At 42.4% G+C, this 22,825-nt stretch overlaps 1 protein-coding gene across 1 annotated transcript; it reads left to right on the top strand.

The window, feature by feature from the left end:
* The first annotated feature begins 5,058 nt into the window (after positions 1–5,058).
* LOC128474436 (forkhead box protein C2-like) lies at positions 5,059–6,731 on the top strand. Its single transcript, XM_053456774.1, has one exon. It carries the CDS (start codon positions 5,292–5,294, stop codon positions 6,675–6,677), a length of 1,386 nt encoding a protein of 461 aa, XP_053312749.1. The 5' UTR covers positions 5,059–5,291; the 3' UTR covers positions 6,678–6,731.
* Positions 6,732–22,825: the final 16,094 nt, after the last annotated feature.

Below are 22,825 nucleotides of genomic sequence, written 5' to 3'. Positions count from 1 at the left end.
CCTGTGTGGGGTCCCTCGTCCTCCTCCGTCCTCCCTCTGTCCTAACTCCTGTCTAACTCCACACTAACTCCACTTTGAATCGACTCCACTTAGGGTAAGAGGGATATGGACAGGAGGGATAGATGGATAGATAGATAGATAGATAGACACACAGGGTTAGGGTTAGGTGTATGTGTGTGTGTGTGCTGCTAGGGTTGCTGTAGCCTTACTTGCTGCTTGCTTCTTGTTGTTGCAGGTTGATGGTGAGGATGATGTTGATGCCTGTGTGGGATCCCCCGTCCTCCTCCGTCCTCCCTCTGTCCTAACTCCTGTCTAACTCCACACTAACTCCACTTTGAATCGACTCCACTTAGGGTAAGAGGGATATGGACAGGAGGGATAGATGGATAGATAGATAGATAGATAGACACACAGGGTTAGGGTTAGGTGTATGTGTGTGTGTGCTGCTGCTAGGGTTGCTGTAGCCTTACTTGCTGCTTGCTTCTTGTTGTTGCAGGTTGATGGTGAGGATGATGTTGATGCCTGTGTGGGGTCCCTCGTCCCCCTCCGTCCTTCCTCTGTCCTAACTCCTGTCTAACTCCACACTAACTCCACTTAGAATCGACTCCACTTAGGGTAAGAGGGATATGGACAGGAGGGATAGATGGATAGATAGATAGATAGACACACAGGGTTAGGGTTAGGTGTATGTGTGTGTGTGTGCTGCTAGGGTTGCTGTAGCCTTACTTGCTGCTTGCTTCTTGTTGTTGCAGGTTGATGGTGAGGATGATGTTGATGCCTGTGTGGGATCCCCCGTCCTCCTCCGTCCTCCCTCTGTCCTAACTCCTGTCTAACTCCACACTAACTCCACTTTGAATCGACTCCACTTAGGGTAAGAGGGATATGGACAGGAGGGATAGATGGATAGATAGATAGATAGATAGATAGACACACAGGGTTAGGGTTAGGTGTATGTGTGTGTGTGCTGCTGCTAGGGTTGCTGTAGCCTTACTTGCTGCTTGCTTCTTGTTGTTGCAGGTTGATGGTGAGGATGATGTTGATGCCTGTGTGGGGTCCCTCGTCCCCCTCCGTCCTTCCTCTGTCCTAACTCCTGTCTAACTCCACACTAACTCCACTTAGAATCGACTCCACTTAGGGTAAGAGGGATATGGACAGGAGGGATAGATGGATAGATAGATAGATAGACACACAGGGTTAGGGTTAGGTGTATGTGTGTGTGTGTGCTGCTAGGGTTGCTGTAGCCTTACTTGCTGCTTGCTTCTTGTTGTTGCAGGTTGATGGTGAGGATGATGTTGATGCCTGTGTGGGGTCCCCCGTCCCCCTCCGTCCTCCCTCTGTCCTACTAATTATGATCCCTACATACAATGAAGCAACTTACAGAATAGAATGGTTTTTGCCAGTATAAAATACATAGGTAAAATGAATGGAATAAAATATTAGCACTCATTTTTTTTTTCTCAATTAATTTTTATTTAAAGGTTTTTCATATAACAAATAAGTATAACTTTTAAGAGAGGAATACAGAAAAAAGAGGAAAAAAAAGGGGGAGGTTCAGCTACTTACAATAGTTAATGTAAATTTTTCATATATATACTGCAGTACATCCAGATGAGAGTATAATGAGATGTACAATCTTAATATATCACAATTGAACTTAGAAAATGACACAATACACTTCTTTTTTCTTTTTTTCCTAAGTAGAGTCCCATTCTGACCTCAATTTGTTACGAAGCTTCCTATTAACTTCATCCCAATGGTACTTTAATGTAGGGTATTCTATCGTCAAATGACGTACACTGAGTTCTAGAGATTTATTTTCCTTATAAAGTGTCAACAATTCTTGTGTATTTGGGACAGTTTTTTTTACCCCGGTGTCCAGGGAGAATAGAAGTGACAGCAATTAATAAATGAGAAAGGATAATTCTCTGTACTTTGGGAATAACATTGAGAATCACTTTGAATGGAACCATCTTTGGGGTCAGAGAGTTAATAGAAGTTGTTATTAATTTGACCATTGTAAGAATATGTGACCAGAAGGTGGTCAGTTTGGCACAGGTCCACCATATATGTTCCATATGTCCAACTGCTCCACAGCCTCTCCAGCAAAGTGGGGACTGAGATGATTGAAGGATATAGAAGGATATAAATACCATCTATAAAATATCTTAAGGTGGTTTTCCCAATGTGAAGCACACTGAGTGACCCCTTGTAGACCATTTCTAATCCTAAACCATTCTGACAGATCCATTTGAAAAAAGCACTCATTTTTAAGATGGAATACAGTGCAGGATACAGCCCATAGTAAAAACAGGAATTCTAGTGGGCTGATACACTGCACTGAATGTTTTCTCATCTGGGATGAGGAGAATTCATTCATAAAATCTGGATCTACAAAATGCTATTGTGAGATGTGCCAAAGTACACACATTTAATACTACACCGAAGGAAATCAACCTCTTGTTTAATTAACCTTCTCATTGTAAGAAAGCTGTAGGGCTCTCGTAGCGGAAGCTGTTAGCGGTCTCGGTTATAATTTTACCGCAGCTGATAAAGGAGGTGTGTGGAGTTCTGGTATGTCACCAAGTTGGGGACAAGGACTCCAGTGAAATGATGTGTATTGGGACGTATTTCTCTAATGAAACTATATACACGGTTGAGTAAATCAGGTTTTTTCTGTTAATACTTGCTGTATGGTTTCCAGATTATATATTGCACTCATGAAATTACAGAATAACATACGCATGATCCCTGTGAACAGTAAATTATATGGGATATCCATCAGATCTGTAAAATGATTTTTGAAAGTACTTCTTGTTTAGATTATGGACAGCTTTTCGCATACATAGTGCTGGAGAGCATCCCATTTTGACTTAATGGGTAATTTGAATTGAGTGGTAAATTCATAATTGATATATTTCAGAATAATAAAATAAGATTCTCCCTGAATGATTTTTAATCCATGTAGTAAAAGCAAACATTTACATAAACTTGAGGAGAATTTATGGATTGGATGGACAGATAAGTACAGAAGTGTATTTTCTTGCTGTTAATAGTTTAGCCTGTAATTCCCTTTACATTGCCTACACATTTTTTTATATAAAAAGGCTTCCTGTGAACACAATGCCACAAGGTGGCAGCAGATGAACGTTTAAACATCATAAAGGAAGCCATTCTGGTTTTACGTGTTTTTTCCTCTAGAGGGCGCCACATAACAGAAGCAAGTGTCTGAAATCAGAAATAAGTAAGAGGCAGAACTGGTTAGCCCAGAGCTTTAGGTTTAACAAAAGTCAGCGCATAACGGGTTTATTTAATAGAACTTTACCACTTTAAGGAGTAAAATGCGTTCAAGTGCATTATGCGCGTTGATATAAGAAATCGATATTTTAGAAATGCACTGTACCGAGTGGAAACAAATTGAAAAATTAGCACTTATGAATATTTGTTTTTTCCAAACAAGAATGTTATAGTTTCAGAATAATTTCAAAGTATTCGAAAAGTGAGATTTTTTTACTTATTCTTTTAACTTTAATAACGTGATTTTACAATGCTAATATTTAATACCGGCAGTTGTTCACAAGAAACAAACGAATACATCAAAAACTATTTAATCATTTAGTAGTGTCTTTTTTGTATCAGGGTGTCCTGTGTGCCAGTAAAACAACCAACGTTATATAAAAACACACAAAACAGATTAAATTATTTATCAATTGTTAAAGTTTGTTTTTAACAATAAACTAAGTATCTTGTTATAAAAGAGAATATCAATTTATTCTTTATCTAAAAATGATTTACCTTAATAAACATTTATTTTTGACTCTACATTGCATACATTCTATTTCAAAAGTATAAAAAAATCTACAAATTAATATTGTGTGATAAAGAAAATAAGTAACTTTATTTTTGTTTAATACACGGTATTTTCTTAAGTGTTCAATCTTTTATGTTAATCCTAAAATCGCTATTCTGGGTGGAGATCTCGACGTGTTACATAAAATAAACAAAGATATCATATTATCTACAAGTTACCAAAATATATACATTTACATGTGGAAGCCATTTGCTTCTCAATTGGTTATCATTAAAATGTGATCACACATCAAATATGCTTTGCAAATTAAAAGAAAAACACACACAAACACACAAAGACCTACAAATGATGTTTTTGCTAATGAAGCAATTAGACACAATGATGTGCTTCATTTAGAATTATATTTGTATTTTCGCTTTATTCATATTAATCCAAGTATATCGTTTACCCTAAAAAATATATATAAATAAAATGTAGTAAAATTGGGGAAACTCTTTACATTATTTTGTTCCTAATGTAATATGTGTGGATGTATTTAATATGATGTAGTTTAAGGTGAGCTGGAATCACAAACTCCTTTATAAACGGTATTCTTATTTGCTTCGGTAGATTTATATGCATGTATGTATAGATACAACCCGTGTCTGTATACTCAACCTAAATCTAAAATTTCTACTTCAATCTATTTCTTTTACCGTGCACTGTAAATAAAATTTACAAAAGAACTAGTGGGGGTTGTAGATGCTGTAAACTGAGATCAATGAATTTGCCCTAAAATGATAGAATTAAATATTCCACAAACTTTAATGTGTTTTGATTTCTATACTGACTTCTTTGAAAATATGTATAGCGCGGTTGTGTAATATTATTATTATTATTATTTAGTGAGGCAATTATCTATAACGATATAAACGTAAATGAATAACATCCAGGTTTAATAGTTTTTATTTTAAAATGTTTACCTCTATCGATCTGCTCATTTAAAGTTATTATCGGATGAATATATACTGTTAATCCAGCACTATAGGTTTAAATCTCTGGACTCTTTAAAGCTCCCGAACCATATTTGTTTAAATGACGAAAAAGCAGTTTGTGTGGAGTGCTGGGAAGTGTGTCTGTCTCTGGATTGGTTCCCAGATCCTCTTACCCGCTGCTGATTGGACAGAAGTTATAGAGGGGGTTGTGGGCGGCTGGGAGTAAAAGCTTAGCTCACAGAAAAAAGTTTAGGAAGTTCTTCATAGCTTGGAAACAGGGCTGTGGGAGAGAGGAGCTGTGATTGCAGATCGTTCCCCCCTGGTCTAGCTGAATCTGACACCTTGTTGGGGTCTCGGTGTCTGAAGGACAGTGACAATTTGCAGAAGAAGAGGATGTTTAGCTAGAGCAGAGGACACGGTTGTACAGCGAGAGTCTGATCTACCTCTCCTCCTGAAGGAGGACCTCTCCATCCTCTACAGATTGACATTACCCCTCTTGAGCATCAAGGATGCAAGCGAGATATTCTGTGGCGGACCCCAATGGTCTGGGTGTCGTCCCTTATCTGAGTGAGCAGAACTACTACAGAACAGCTGGGACTTACGGGAGCATGGCCACCCTCATGAGTGTGTACACCGGTCATGACCAATACACCTCGGGGATGAGCAGGTCTTACGGACCCTACCACCACCAGGCAGCAGCCCCAAAGGATCTGGTTAAACCTCCATACAGTTATATCGCTCTTATCACCATGGCCATTCAAAATGCTCCTGATAAGAAGATCACGCTGAATGGAATTTATCAGTTTATTATGGATCGCTTCCCTTTCTATCGTGAAAATAAAAAAGGATGGCAAAACAGCATCAGACACAACCTGTCCCTCAACGAATGCTTTGTGAAAGTCCCACGGGGTGACAAGAAGCCAGGGAAAGGTAGCTACTGGACTCTGGATCCTGATTCCTATAACATGTTCGAAAATGGGAGCTTTCTCCGAAGGAGGAGGAGGTTTAAGAAGAAAGATGAGAGGAACCACAAAGATCAGAGCAAGCTGCAAACTTCGATCTCCAGCATAGACATTCCAAAGGATGTTATCCATGAGAAGAAAATTGTCATCAAAAGCGAATCCCCGGAGCTACCGGTTATCACAAAAGTGGAGAACTTAAGCCCTGGTGGTGGCAGTGCCATGCAAGACAGCCCTAGAAGTGTGGCATCCACTCCATCAGCCTCTACCAACAGTTCAATCCCTGATCACCACACAGTCAGCAATGGTCTGTCGGGCTTCAGCGTTGAGAACATCATAACTTTAAGGACTTCTCCTCAAGGGGAACTAAGTCCGGTGCCAACTATCCCGTGTAGGACGGGGATGGTCCCCTCGTTGCCCATCAACTATGCACAGACTCAGACCTTTATCTATAGTCAGGCATGCACACAGGGAATGGACACTAGTGGGAGCTCTCAGTGCAGTATGAGGGCCATGAGCCTGTACACGGGTGACAGGTCAAGCCACATGTGTGTGCCCACCACCATGGAAGACACCATCTCAGATCATCACAATGGCACCACATCTCCACTGAGCACCATGAGCCTTGGGTCCAGCCAGGATAGTGTCCTGACATCTAGTCACCACCAGCAAAATGACACAGCAGGGCAGACAGCATCCTGGTACCTCAACCACAGTGCAGATCTTAACCACCTCTCTGGGCACACTTTCGGGTCGCAACAGCAGACTTTCCCAAATGTGATAGAAATGTTCAACTCCCACCGCCTTGGGATTGAAAGCTCAGCCCTCAGTGACCACCAGGTGAGCGGTAACACAAGCTGTCAGATCCCCTATAGATCAACGCCTTCCATATACCGCCACACCAGCCCCTACCCCTACGACTGCACTAAGTACTGATTAAAGCCAGGTTGTCCGGACTGTGTTCAGTGACATCTTAATGAAAAAAGAAAATGACTTGTTTTAAAGAGTCTAGAAAGCAAAGACTAGCATTGGCATTTACATCGGTAAATATACACTATATATATATATTTACAAGTAACATTTACTTGAACAAAACGGAGATATATTTACCATAAAGGAAATTGACAGATATCTGCTAAAATGTGTGACCTTGTTGAAGGACCAAACCTTTGTAATCTCCTTTTGTACTGGGAATAGATTTGAAATATCTAATTTCTGTAAAATATGTGAAACGGGCTGTTAAGAGTAATTTTATTATAATATTTAAAGTTGAGTTCACTGGATTATTTTGGTTAATTTTGCCAGCAAATATGAATTGCTAAACTGAAACAAACACCTAGTGCTTTATTCATAGTGTCTGTATAATTCTAGTATTTCTTACAATAAAATTTATTTTTTCCTCTTGATGGGATAAAATGGGAAAACTTGTGTTTGTTGTTTTTTTGGGGGGAGATTTTTTGAGACTCTGACCATTCCCAAAAACGTATGTTGTGTCTGTTTGGTCCAATTGTATTTTATATTAAATAAATTGTTTTTTGTGTTACAGCTTTAAATATTGTTACAAGTGTGTTTTTATTTTGAGTTAAATGAGTTTAAACTTCTTTGAGTTTCTAAACACTGGTTGTTTTCTATTAAAAAAAAAATCAATTTTAGCATATACTACAAAAAGCCTACTTCAAATCTGTAAATATATATAATTATAATAGGACACTTACATTATATTTAAAAAGGTGAAACATTTTAACATCCCATTTAAAATAGAGTGAAAAATACACAGTACAATTTCTGCATATGTTTCAACAAATAGTTAAAATATTCTTGACTTAGGTTATTCCTTACCTTAGGTTACAATGTTACAATTTATTGTAACATGTAGTTTTTATTCCAATGTGACCGCATTTTTGTGCTTTAAGTGTATTTTATTATACTATTTACCAGGGATTTTTGGAGGCGCTTTTTTCACGCCTTGGGCTGGAGCGTTTCACATTTTACAATATTTACAGTCTGGAAAAATACCGCAGAAAATATAAAAAGTTGTAAAAGCATGAAGGGCTCTCTAGAACTATTTGTTTTTGTTGCAAACCCAATTGAGGGTTAGCAGCAAATCTCTTGGCGAGTTACACGTTGTCGTTCTCATACGTATATAGCAAAGCGTGTTACATCATTACACACAACCAACACAATTGATGTCGGACACTCTTACGTAAAAGGTTTTGCAATGCTGGAAATTACTTATTTAATTATCTGTTTGAGAATTATTTCTGTATTGACTCTGATACCACGTTGTGTTCGAATTTCTAGATGGAGACTGAATAGAGCAGAATAGTATCACACAGTCTATTTATATTGGCAAATAAAACATGTTTTGCTGTTGCCTTTAAAAGTGAACGCCATGTAAAAAATGTAATGCCAATATCGATAACTTGACCTCACACTGATAACACCACACTAGTATTACTTTATAATGTGCAATCCTATAATTATTATACTCTGTGCAATAACTGACATTATTATGCACAGTGTACATTGGGGGACAGTCTAGGTAAAGATATTAAGAGAACAGAGTTTCAATGGCATTGCAAGTTTCATGGCACCAGGGTAGTGGCAATGGCTTCAACACACATCTGGCACTCATTGAGGTTAAAGGGGAATAAATGTCTTGGAGGCAGAATTCACCTGCCCCTGCACATCATAACTTTCCACAGTGTCACCAGGAAGGCAGCTTAGTGTAATGCTTCCTATGATATAATTCAATGGACGAGCATATTACTCAGGTTATTAATACAATTAGGGCATCTCAAGAACCCAAAATGCACCCAGGTACAGAACATGCCCCTTCTCTCTTATCAAATTATCAAATCCCACTCACACACTATAGGCCGAGAATACTAGCCGTGTTCACAAAACCAAACCGTGGGTACCCACAGCCGTGGGCCAGGGCAGTTATCCGAACTGTCTGTCTCTGTGTGTTCTTAACATTTCACTTCACTTTGCATGGTGTCATGAAGCGTATTCACATTATATGTACGCAATGTCACCAGCCATGCTACATGTACACGACACATGGAACGTTCTGTCCCTTGTATGTAATCAGCAGATGTTCTATAAACTTGTAACAGTCAGAAAGCGGACGTATTATTACGGAATAGATTTTGTATATCGAGGTAACTGTTCCCCAAGCAGATAAATATGGGCTCCTTCTATGTACCTGTCTGTATGGAAAATGAATATGTTCACACTTGTCATGGTTATCCATTGCCATTCTACATGCATACTAAATTACATGTAGACACTTATCCCAAATGACACAGGGTACACCGTGTTTAATAAATACTTTATAACATAAGGCACTATTAACCATTTACAAGCCTGTCATTGTTAAGTTTGCTTGAATACATTTAAGGTATTTTTTTTAATGATAACATAAAGCTATTCCTGTAATTATATAATATAGGTACACGGTAACACTGTGAATATCGGTAAATATCGGCACAATAATCGATATCACCAGAATATTAATTACAGTGCATCAGCATTCTGGTCCAAAAACACATTAATTCGAAATTATTTCGGTTTAGCCACACGGATAATAAGCACCATGTGAGGTTTTGTTTAGAGAAAGAAAGATCTGATTTAGTTTCTACTTGCACCAGTTACTGGCTTTGACATTGTTCTAGATTATTTTCTTTTTTGGAGAATATGAAGTAAATACAAACCTTTCTTTTTGTAATGTTAAAACAACTTTGTGTTTCGATGAGGAATTTCAAACACACAGATTTATCGCATTCCCCGAATTTCTCTTTCGGTTTCAGGTCGATAAATCTAGAGATCCAATCTGTGAGATCAGTGCAGATCCAGGAATCGGGGTCACCTCGTTTGGTCACCGTATACCGGGCAGGGGGGGGCCAGAGGGGGCCATGGCCCCCCCTACATTATGCTGTGCCCCCCAGTGTGCCTCCCCAATTGACCCGGCTCACCGCTGGGAAACCGGGACATTTCCCGGTGTGCCGGCACATTGAGCTGAACTTGCAGCCGATGCGGCTGACAGTTTCAAAGCGGCTTAATGGCTTGCCAGCATGCCAATCATTGAGGCTCTTCGTCCCGCCCCTTTGAAGATGCTCAAGGGGGCGGGCACTTACGGAACAGATGCTGTGACAGGGAGCATGCCGTAGAAGAGCAAGAGCAGCGGAAAAACGATAGTTGATAAGCAGAAGGGTCTTCAAATGTCATTTCAATTTAGAAGGAGAACCCCCATTAAATACGTTTGGGTATTTTGTTAAAAATGCCGTTATTTAAGATTTGTGTTATTAGAAGTAATGCACTAGAGTAAGTACACCAGATCTCACTGGAGGAGGCACATTAACAAACGCTTCACTGAAGGAGGGACATTAACAAGGGGGGGGGCTGCCTTGGGAAAATTAAATACAAAAAGATGGTGGCTGGCAGGCTGGGGACATAATTACTCATCAGGGGGGGGTTAATACACATTTGTATGGGGGCCATTATAATAACCATTACAAGGGGTTGGTGCATCAATACACAAGGGAGGGGGGCAGGCTTGGGGCATCAAATAAATCAATACACAAGGGAGGGGGGCTGGCTGGGGGCATCAAATAAATCAATACACAAGGGAGGGGGGCTGGCTGGGGGCATCAAATAAATCAATACACAAGGGAGGGGGGCTGGCTGGGGGCATCAAATAAATCAATACACAAGGGAGGGAGGCTGGCTGGGGGCATCAAATAAATCAATACACAAGGGAGGGGGGCAGGCTTGGGGCATCAAATAAATCAATACACAAGGGAGGGGGGCTGGCTGGGGGCATCAAATAAATCAATACACAAGGGAGGGGGGCTGGCTGGGGGCATCAGATAAATCAATACACAAGGGAGGGGGGCTGGCTGGGGGCATCAGATAAATCAATACACAAGGGAGGGAGGCTGGCTGGGGGCATCAAATAAATCAATACACAAGGGAGGGGGGCTGGCTGGGGGCATCAGATAAATCAATACACAAGGGAGGGAGGCTGGCTGGGGGCATCAAATAAATCAATACACAAGGGAGGGGGCTGGCTGGGGGCATCAGATAAATCAATACACAAGGGAGGGGGGCTGGCTGGGGGCATCAGATAAATCAATACACAAGGGAGGGGGCTGGCTGGGGGCATCAGATAAATCAATACACAAGGGAGGGGGGCTGGCTGGTGGCATCAAATAAATCAATACACAAGGGAGGGGGCTGGCTGGGGGCATCAGATAAATCAATACACAAGGGAGGGGGGCTGGCTGGGGGCATCAGATAAATCAATACACAAGGGAGGGGGCTGGCTGGGGGCATCAGATAAATCAATACACAAGGGAGGGGGCTGGCTGGTGGCATCAAATAAATCAATACACAAGGGAGGGGGCTGGCTGGGGGCATCAGATAAATCAATACACAAGGGAGGGGGCTGGCTGGGGGCATCAGATAAATCAATACACAAGGGAGGGAGGCTGGCTGGGGGCATCAAATAAATCAATACACAAGGGAGGGGGGCTGGCTGGGGGCATCAGATAAATCAATACACAAGGGAGGGAGGCTGGCTGGGGGCATCAAATAAATCAATACACAAGGGAGGGGGCTGGCTGGGGGCATCAGATAAATCAATACACAAGGGAGGGGGGCTGGCTGGGGGCATCAGATAAATCAATACACAAGGGAGGGGGCTGGCTGGGGGCATCAGATAAATCAATACACAAGGGAGGGGGGCTGGCTGGTGGCATCAAATAAATCAATACACAAGGGAGGGGGCTGGCTGGGGGCATCAGATAAATCAATACACAAGGGAGGGGGGCTGGCTGGGGGCATCAGATAAATCAATACACAAGGGAGGGGGCTGGCTGGGGGCATCAGATAAATCAATACACAAGGGAGGGGGGCTGGCTGGTGGCATCAAATAAATCAATACACAAGGGAGGGGGCTGGCTGGGGGCATCAGATAAATCAATACACAAGGGAGGGGGCTGGCTGGGGGCATCAGATAAATCAATACACAAGGGAGGGGGCTGGCTGGGGGCATCAAATAAATCAATACACAAGGGAGGGGGCATCAAATAAATCAATACACAAGGGAGGGGGGCTGGCTGGGGGCATCAGATAAATCAATACACAAGGGTGTATAGCAAAAATGCACAAAGGAGGGTGGCTGGTGGGGCACAAATACACAAGGGGCAATACACACAAACAGAGCAATGTGGAAAGCATTTTTATACTAGTAGTAGGTTATCCCATCCTGATGTGGGGGTCCATGTGGCAGCAGAGCCTGTCCTGGGGTATGTATTTGGGTGTCAGTGTGGCAGAGCCTGTCCTGGGGTATGTATTTGGGTGTCAGTGTGGCAGAGCCTGTCCTGGGGTATGTATTTGGGTGTCAGTGTGGCAGAGCCTGTCCTGGGGTATGTGTTTGGGTGTCAGTGTGGCAGAGCCTGTCCTGATATGTGTTTGGTCATCTGTTTCCTGGCACTTTACTTGCTGTAGAGGGTTAAATAGAACTTTGTAATTTTTATTTATCCAGATTTTGTGGTCACTTCAGAGGACAAAACTTTCTAGGCCTAGAAATCGGAGGAAAAGTAAAGGTTTTGTGTTATTTACTCTTATTTCAGTCTGAATATATTATTAAAAGTTAGATGTTGGTTCAGAGTTTGAGAAACTCAGTTCTTGATTTCATTATACAGGACGCTATTCCCCTTTGGTTTCACGGCCTTCACAGACCAAGTGCTACTCAGCTTAGTTATATGCAGCTGCATGCATTGTGTTATCTGTGATGAGTGTTCATTTGTTCATTTGGTGACGCAGCACTAAAATGGTTGTGATGCATTAATGGCTAAAAGTTTTGTTGAAGTTTCCATTATGTCTAATCTCCTTAATTTATTTGGGCCTTTTAACTTTTTTGATTTCTGGGATTTTAATAATGTGATAAAAATGATTTATAGTTGTTTGGATGTCAAATAGTGTGTATAATTCTGTTGATCTGTATCTGCTATGTTTCCATACATTATTTATGTATACCTGCAAATACAGGGTTTTTTTTGTCTAATTCAGTTGCATGTGTTGTTTCCATGTGTTGTTTATTTGATCTATACCTGAACTACAGGGTGTAAGTAAAAGAGCGGTATGGTTTAGTGAATGAGGGGACAAAGGGACTCTGGGGATGATTACAGGGGAGAGGACCTCTCAATGTCACGGTGCAGTCAGAAGGAAGGAAGACTGTACTGACTCTCACTGTCTTCCCCTGATCTGCAGTCAGTGTGGCAAATATTTTTTTTGGTGTGGTAGCAAAGGGAGTGATTGCATGCTAGGGAGCGTTGAGCGGGGCCCAAGAAAATGCTTGGGTAGGGTCAAATATTTTCACTATAAAATATATTGTCAGCAGGGTAAATATCTATATATGTTTTGGCAGCAGGGGCTAATATTTATTTATATATTGGCAGCAGGGTCTAATATTTATATATATTGGCAGCAGGGTCTAATATTAATATATATTTGCTGCAGGGGCTAATATTAATATATATCGGAAGCCGGGACTAATAATATATACCGGCAGCAGGGTCTAATATTAATATATATCAGCAGCAGGAGCTAATATTAATATATATTGGCAGCAGGGTCTAGTATTTATATTCATATTGGCTGCAGGGCCTATTATCAATAAATATTGGTTGCAGGGTCTAATATTTATATATATAGGCAGCAGGGTCTAATATTAATATATATTTGCTGCAGGGGCTAATATTAATATATATCGGAAGCCGGGACTAATAATATATACCGGCAGCAGGGTCTAATATTAATATATATCAGCAGCAGGAGCTAATATTAATATATATCGGAAGCAGGGGCTAATATTTATATATATATATATATATATATATATATTGGCAGCAGGAGCTAATATTAACATATATTGGCAACAGGGTCTAGTATTTATATTCATATTGGCTGCAGGGCCTATTATCAATAAATATTGGTTGCAGGGGCTAATATTTATATATATTGGCTGCAGGGACTAATAATATATATCAGCAGTAGGGGCTAATATTAATATATGTTGGCAGCAGGGTATAATTTTTATGTATATCGGCAGCAGGGTATAATATAAGTATGTATCCGCAGCAGGGGCTAATATTAATATATATCCACAGCAGGAGTTAATATTAATATATATCAGAAGCAGGGTGTAATATTTATATATATTGTCAGCAGGGGCTAATATTAAAGAATGAAAAATAACTGTCACTTTAGCTGTTATTTTGAAATCATATTTCAATCACGGTCTTTACTTCAAAGTGATAAGTGCATATTATGTAGTTAAAAATGCACGTCTAACGTGTGTGTGTGTGTATATATATATATATATATATATATATATATATATATATATGTGTATATGTACTGTTTTATAATTGGCCCCCCTACTTTGGTCCCTGGCCCCCCATGTGCCCCCCCTAAATATGAAAGCTGGAGACGCCACTGACACACATACACCTAACCCTAACCCTGTGTGTCTATCTATCTTTCTATCTATGCATCTATTCCTCCTGTCCATATCCCTCTTACCCTAAGTGGAGTCGATTCTAAGTGGAGTTAGTGTGGAGTTAGACAGGAGTTAGGACAGAGGGAGGACGGAGGAGGACGGGGGACCCCACACAGGCATCAACATCATCCTCACCATCAACCTGCAACAACAAGAAGCAAGCAGCAAGTAAGGCTACAGCAACCCTAGCAGCACACACACACACATACACCTAACCCTAACCCTGTGTGTCTATCTATCTATCTATCTATCTATCCCTCCTGTCCATATCCCTCTTACCCTAAGTGGAGTCGATTCTAAGTGGAGTTAGTGTGGAGTTAGACAGGAGTTAGGACAGAGGGAGGACGGAGGAGGACGGGGGACCCCACACAGGCATCAACATCATCCTCACCATCAACCTGCAACAACAAGAAGCAAGCAGCAAGTAAGGCTACAGCAACCCTAGCAGCACACACACACACATACACCTAACCCTAACCCTGTGTGTCTATCTATCTATCTATCTATCTATCCCTCCTGTCCATATCCCTCTTACCCTAAGTGGAGTCGATTCTAAGTGGAGTTAGTGTGGAGTTAGACAGGAGTTAGGACAGAGGGAGGACAGAGGGGGACGGGGGATCCCACACAGGCATCAACATCATCCTCACCATCAACCTGCAACAACAAGAAGCAAGCAGCAAGTAAGGCTACAGCAACCCTAGCAGCACACACACACACATACACCTAACCCTAACCCTGTGTGTCTATCTATCTATCTATCCATCTATCCCTCCTGTCCATATCCCTCTTACCCTAAGTGGAGTCGATTCTAAGTGGAGTTAGTGTGGAGTTAGACAGGAGTTAGGACAGAGGGAGGACGGAGGAGGACGGGGGATCCCACACAGGCATCAACATCATCCTCACCATCAACCTGCAACAACAAGAAGCAAGCAGCAAGTAAGGCTACAGCAACCCTAGCAGCAGCACACACACACATACACCTAACCCTAACCCTGTGTGTCTATCTATCTATCTATCTATCTATCCCTCCTGTCCATATCCCTCTTACCCTAAGTGGAGTCGATTCTAAGTGGAGTTAGTGTGGAGTTAGACAGGAGTTAGGACAGAGGGAGGACGGAGGAGGACGGGGGATCCCACACAGGCATCAACATCATCCTCACCATCAACCTGCAACAACAAGAAGCAAGCAGCAAGTAAGGCTACAGCAACCCTAGCAGCACACACACACACATACACCTAACCCTAACCCTGTGTGTCTATCTATCTATCTATCCATCTATCCCTCCTGTCCATATCCCTCTTACCCTAAGTGGAGTCGTTTCTAAGTGGTGGAGTTAGAGTGGAGTTAGACAGAAGTTAGGACTAGACTTGCGCATTCGTCTTCGGGCGAACATGAAAACGAGCACGAAGAGGCCGTTTTTTTTGTTCGTTCCGAAGACACGCCGAAGAGAATACAGTGCCGGCAAAACGTAGGAGAAGACGAACACTCACAACCACGAAGAATCAGCTCACTCTTGTGACGTCCCGCTAAGGGTCTCATCCAATGCCTGTGCTGCTGTTTTTTGAATTCTGAAGGCGCCTTTATAAGACCAGAGCTTGCCTGAGAGATCCATTCATTTTTCGCTGTGACTGCTTTGGCAACTGTGCTGCATCCGAGCGTTACAGAGAGAGATTGTTCTGTTCTGTGTGAGACTGGTAAGCCTTAGCCTGCCATTTCTCACTGTGTACTTCATCCTCACTTCAGTGCTACTTAATTAATATATTTAATAATAATAATTTGATTAATTTAATTTTTTTAAAATTAATTTGTCATCAACTTTAGTGTAAGTGCTGTTGAGTTGACAGTGCACCCAGTGCCTCAGTGGCACTGGGGTGCCCTTGCCCTGGGCTGGCACTAGTGCCTATTGCCTGTCCTGCTTAAATAAATTAAATAGAATTTATAAATTACAATTTAATAGAATCTATAATTTAATAGTTCATTATAATATATATATATATATATATTTGTCAGTCATATATATATATATACTATAGTATACTAGTGTAGAGTGTACTGTAGACATTCATCTACTAGTGTCTAATTTAAAATCAGTAATATTAATTAATATAATTAATAATTGAATTCATTATAAAATATATATATTTGTCAGTTATAGTTAGTAATAGTATACTAGTGTAGAGTGTACTGTAGACATTCAGAACATCTACTAGTGTCTAATCTAAAATCAGTAATATCAATAATTCTCTAATTCTTTCTTATCTTAATAGTTAATTAAATTAGCTATAAATAAAAGTAATAATATTAATTAATTACTACTAGCGTATAGTTCAGCTAATCTTATTAGTACTGGTGCTGCAGCTCTATAGTTTGTGCTTTGTTTTAGCAACAGTAAGAGACCAAGTCAATTTTTCTTAATTAATCTTTCATTTTATTTCATTTGTTTTGCTCACCTCAGTCCATCAGTGAAGTGAACTTGTTGGGCTAGTGAGTGCAGCCGCATAAGTGCTGTGTTTTTTTTTGATCAGCAAGCAGTGACGTTAACTGTTTTGCAAAGATTTTCTCATTTATTTTACATTTTATTTCAATTTTATTAAAAGTACCCTTAGTGTTTTGCTCACCTCAGTCCATCAGTGAAGTGAACTTGTTGGGCTAGTGAGTGCAGCAAGCAGTGAAGATAACTGTTTTGCTGTGACATTTTATTTTATTTCTAATTCTTTTCAAGAAAAATTGACTGTGACGAGCTGTACTAAGCAAAGCTTCAAGCTACTAGCTGTAGTACTAAAATAATTCTAATCTTCTTTAATCTTAATCTATAATATATTATAAATAATAATATTCTAATTCATAATCTATAATATAAGTAATTCTAATTCTAAATTCTAATTCATAATCTATATTCTTCTATCTATAATACATAATATATAAGTAAATTAGTTCTAATCTATTAATATTATATAACTTAATATTAATTAATAAATCATATACTGAATCTGATTTAACCTCACTTTAGCTTAGTGGGTTTGAGAGCGTCTGCCTAGAGGTAGACTTATAGTAAGGAAATATAGCTTTAGGCTAGCATAGTAGTAGGCTAAGCTCTTAGGCCCGTGTAAATTCAAATTAAAAATAAAATACTGCTAGTTATTAAATAGTTAATCTTGAGTTAATAATTTAAATAACTTTAGCACTTTGGCAGATTACACACAACAGCACAGTGCAGTAGTGCATGTCACCGTCCCGGCGGCTCCGGACACCGCCGGGAGTGTCTCCGTCCCGGCGGCTCCGGACGCCGCCAGGAGGAGAACCGGCCGCGCTTCTCGAACGCTCGCTGCACAGGGGCTAGTAGTGGGCGGAGGGTTAGCCGCGGTTCCCGGGAGGACATCTCCCCGGGCAGCGGACAATCCTCCGCCCGAGGTACGTGTCGGGGGAAATTCAGCTCCGGGAACAACGGTTCCCGGAGCCTGAGTACTTACCCGTCCTCCGGTCGTCGGTCCGCCTCCCAGGCTCGCGCTCGTCTGGGGATAGATTGACGGCTGGGGGGCGTGGTCTGTGTTCTGGTCCGGGAGGGGCTTGTGATTGGCGCCAGTTTTAAAAAGCCGGCTGTGCCTTTCAGAGGCACCCTGTTGTGGTCTCTCTAGTTTATTGAATTCTGCTCGTGTACCAGTTTGTGTTCTGACCTTTGCCTTGCCTGACTCTCCTTTTGCACTACGATTTTGTACCTTCGCCTGTGACTCCTGGTTTTGACTCCTGGCTCGGCTGACTACCCGCTCTGTGTATCGGACCCCTGGCTTGGCTGACTACCCGCATTGCTGGTGGGAGGTTGTCCACTGTTGGGATCATCTAAGTCCTGGGCTTCTGCTGCCGGGATCTCCGCTCTCAGTAGCAGCAGTTTGGGCTGAAGAACTTCTGCGGGGACGACCTTCCTTAATACTCCAGCGTTACAGTGACAGTGCATAGTTTTACTTTTTAAGCAGTAGCACTGAAGAGAACTTCCTCTAATTTTTTTGTCTTTAATTCGTTTTTCCTTTTTTTTTTTTTTTTTTTTTTTTTATAGTTTTTTAAACACTACACTACACTACACTACACACACAACACAAAATTTGAAATGGATCCTCCTTTTGGGACTAAGGAGGGACAAGCTCCATCTACCACCACCACCACCACCAGCACCATCACCAGTTCTAAGATGCAGCCTTTGCGTCAGTCTAGTCGGCCAAGTAGGCCAAGCTCTCGCTTATCATTTGGGGAAGCATTGCTTGAAGGATCATCAAGTAAAGGAAAGGCACCAAAAGCAGGCAGTAGTAGTGCGGCTAGGCCCACAAGCTCTATGGTTTTTTACGGAAAGCCTAAAGCACCAGAAGCACGTTCAAAGTTAAAGGGTAGCACAAGTAGTACCAGTGACTAAAAAGAAGTGCCTTTTGCCCCAAGCAGCATCTTCCCCATCCACCAGCAGCATGCAAGGTACCAAGCAGAGCCAAATTAGCGGCAAGACTCAGAGGGGTCCCAAACCAAAGCGATCTCATTCCTTTGTAGGGAAAACCACCACCACCACCACCCCCACCTCTACCGCCTCTACCACCACTAGTGCTGCGCCTACTGTTCCCACTGGTACCGCCACACCATGTCCTCCTAGTACCTCTAGCAAGCCACCAAGTCCTTACAAAATGTTTGTAAAGACAGTTAGAGAGAGGGCTACACATAGTGGAACTCCACCTAGCGAGGTAGCAGAGGAGCCTGAGACTGAGAGGCCAAGTGCAGAGTCTATTCTTCCTGCTCGCACTACTACTAGTCACGAGTCTCACGACGATATCAGTCTTAGCTCCAGCCTAGCAGGAATTCCATTTGATCTGGCTAATGAAGAGCTAGACTATGAGCCAGAGGAAGTAGAGGAGATGAGTGGTCAGGAATCAGACCTTCTCCGCTACGATCATCACCATCACCACCACCACCACCAGCAGCAGCAAAACCTAGCAAATCTAAAGCTAAAGCAATTAGCAGTCCCACTATGGCCAGTACTGTTACCACCAGTCCCACCACCACTAGTTCTGCCTCTGTTCATCCACTCCGAGCAGTAGGAGCAGCACCCAAGGCACACTCCAAGGCTATGCGCGCCCCAATTTGGGAGCACTTTGAAAATGTTGAAGAAGGGCGCTATGGAAAGTGCAAACATTGTGGGAAGCTAATAAGCAGAGGGAAAGTGTCTGGCCATTTTACCAGTGCTAGCATGAAGCATCACCTCAGCACTCAACACAACGCTGTGCTATTGGGGAAAGATGCAGAAGTAAAACTTAGTGCAGGCAGCATAGCTGGTGGCCGTGGAAAAACCCCAACAGCTTCTTCTTCTGAGCCAATAGCAGCAGCAGCAGCAACTAGTGCTGGCAGCCAGAGACCAAGGCAGGTTGGAGCACTGCATGTCCAGCCCACCCTGGAACAATTTGTGGCATTCCAATCCAAAAGGTCAATGCCCAAACAGCAGGCCAATAAAGTAACGCGACTGATTGGTCAGTTCATTGCTGTTGGAGGGGCATCCTTCTCTATGATCGAAGGGGAGCCTTTCAAACAATTGATGGCGGCTGTGGCTCCACAATATACAGTTCCGTCACGTTCCACTTTCAGCAGGAACATTGTCCCCTCGCTGTATCGGTCCTGTGTTGCAGCAGTGAAAGAGGAGCTTTCCAAGGCTGCTGGTCAGTCTGTTCATTTCACTACAGATTTGTGGAGTGCACCTAGCGGCCAGCATGCCTTTCTTTCTTTGACAGCACACTGGTGGCAGCCCGGTGTGCCCAAGGAAGCTGCTGCAGCAGGCTACCGATCTTTCCTTCTCCATGCAGAAGTGATGGATGAAAAGCACACTTCCCAAAACATTCTGCATGCGATGAGGAAAATGTTTAGCCTTTGGGTGGGAGCAGAGGCGGGCACCAATGTTGAAGTTGGTTTTGTGGTAACTGACGGAGGTGCCAATATGGTGAAAGCGCTGCGAGATGGTCATATTGTTGGTGTGCGCTGTGCAGCCCACATCATCCATCTTGTAGCGAAGGCAGCAATGTCAGAAGGAACTAATGTGGCAGCAGTAGTTCTGTCCCGCTGCAGAAAGATCGCTGGGCACTTTCACCATAGTGTTAAGGCTAGCCAACTTTTGAGGGAAGAGCAAGAGAGGTCAGGTCTTCCCGTACACTGCCTACGTCAGGATGTCAGTACACGGTGGAACTCCACGTTAGACATGCTGGAGAGGATTTTGGAGCAGCAGAGGGCAATCCATAATCTTGCCTCAGAGCACAATATTGGGATTACATCTCCATTGGATAGGGAGGATTGGACAGTGATCTTGCAGCTAGTGGCAGTCCTTAAACCATTCAGGGATGCCACAGAAAATTTAAGCTCAAACACTGCCAGTCTGGCCCAGGTAATCCCAGTGTTCTCCCATCTAGGCAGCAAGATGGATGTGTTCCTTGGAAACCGTGAGGCTGTTCAAGGTGGCACTCTACATCCTGACGTAGCAGCCATAGTCAGGAAGCTGAAGGATCTGCTAAAAGTACACCTTCGCAAACGCATGGAAGAAAGTCCCGAAATGATGCTAGCGTGCCTTTGAGATCCAAGAATTAAGGGAAAGCTAGCTTTGAAATTTAATGTTCTCAGTAGCTACCGGGAGCAATTGGTCAACAAGGTGCGTGACTGGCAGCGTAAAATGGGAATGCTGTCCGAGGAGGGAGAGGTGCAGGAGGAGGAAGAGATGATGTGGTCTGCTACTCCTAGCAGCAGCATCAGCAGCAGTGCCACAAGCAGTACAACACAGCTGAGTGGAGCAGCTGCGTTTTGGGAAGAGGCACTTGGGAGTATAGTTGGACCATCTGACAGAGCTAGCAGCAGAAAGGAGAGTAGTGCTGCTGAAATGGTCAAACTTTACCTCTGTGAAGTTCCTTCTGCGCCTAATGTTGATCCTCTTAGCTACTGGGATGAAAAGAAGAGTGTGTGGCCTGGGGGCGTGGTCGGCGACGATCCAAGATGGACGTGTAGAGCGTTTGCTCCTCCACGATGCCCTTATTATTTAGCTTTTATTAGCGATTTGCCTACCCAAAACCTACTTTTAGACGTGCATTTATTTTGAAGATGACCGGGAGAACTCGTAAGACACCTAAACAAAGGTCGGTACAAGATATCTTCGCTAGGAAATCTACCTCGCCGGGTCTCCCCACGCCTGATTTGGGGGAAGATACGAGGTTTTCAGATACGATGGTGGCAGCGGCTTGTACAAAACAAGACATCGACGAAATTAAAGACCTCGTTCGGTCCGTTAAGAAGGACTTGATGGAACACATTCATAATGAGATCAAAGATCTCAAGCATGACCTACACGATATTGGTACTCGCACAGACGCTTTGGAAAAAACTCAATCGCTAATCCAACATGCTAAACGCAAGATGGCAGGAGATATTGAGATGCTGCAACAGGAGGTTTCGCTGCTCCAAGACGCACAAGAAGACATGGAGAATAGATCACGGCGACCGAATTTTCGGCTTCGTGGTATTCCCGAAACTTATCCTGATTTAGATGAAGCTCTGCGAAAGATACTTCAGCAACTTCTCCCTCACCTTTCGCTAGACAAGGTACAGGTCGACAGTATCCATAGAGCCCTGAGACCTCGGTCCGGCCTCAATGAAAAACCGCGAGATGTTATTGTCAAGCTTCAGGATTACACTCTTAAGGAAATGGTTATGAAAGCTGCCAGATCGACGACCCTTCGCCTTGAGGCTGACGAAATTCAGATTTTCGCCGACCTCTCACCTCGGACACTCCAGCGTCGCCGTCTCCTCAAGCCGCTCACTGACCATCTTCGGACACACGCCGTTCCCTATCGATGGAGGTTCCCGTTCGCCCTTTTGGTTACCTGGGGCGACCGACAGGGTTCGTTACGGTCCCTTTCGGAGGCTACTGAGTTCTTGCGGACCCTGGATCTTCCTCCACTCTCTCTGGGCCGTAAGAAGAATCGGCGAGACCCCGAGGTTGCGGAGTCAGGAGAATGGTGTGTTATGCCGGAGAGTTCCTCACGAGAGATCGCCCATTCGCCGATATCGTGAACTGTGGCGTATTGACTGGTTTGCTTTTTACTTTGTTTTTTGTTTTTTTTTTTGTTTTTTTTTAGTATATTGTGGCGATGTGTCGTTTATGTCTCTCGAGGTGCTTTAATGACACTACTTATGCTTACATAATGATACTGATGATTACATGTACGCGTATATACCCTGGTGGGTTTTTTACACTCACTTACTCACTATATACTAATGTCACAATTGGCGAGTCTTTTGTGCACACTTTGTCATTGATATATATGTTTACTTTTATATGTTTTACGCTATAAATATTTTATTTTATTATTATGCACACAACCAGCCCATATATTGAGCAAACTGCACTTTCACACATTACTCATTGAGCAATTGGTGCCCATCTTGTGGGTTTTTTTTTTATATAAGTCCAGCCTAATTGGTGGACTTATGGAATGTATATTACACTTTTTA

The sequence above is a fragment of the Spea bombifrons genome, chromosome 2 (assembly GCF_027358695.1).
Source record: "Spea bombifrons isolate aSpeBom1 chromosome 2, aSpeBom1.2.pri, whole genome shotgun sequence".
Classification (NCBI taxonomy): Eukaryota; Metazoa; Chordata; class Amphibia; order Anura; family Pelobatidae; genus Spea; species Spea bombifrons.
Note: the sequence above shows the minus strand (reverse complement) of the source record. Positions and strands in the feature narration are given on the sequence as shown.

Coding starts and splice junctions, on each gene's coding strand:
- LOC128474436 (XM_053456774.1), top strand. CDS start 5,292: ATGCAAGCGAGATATTCTGTGGCGGACCCCAATGGTCTGGGTGTCGTC.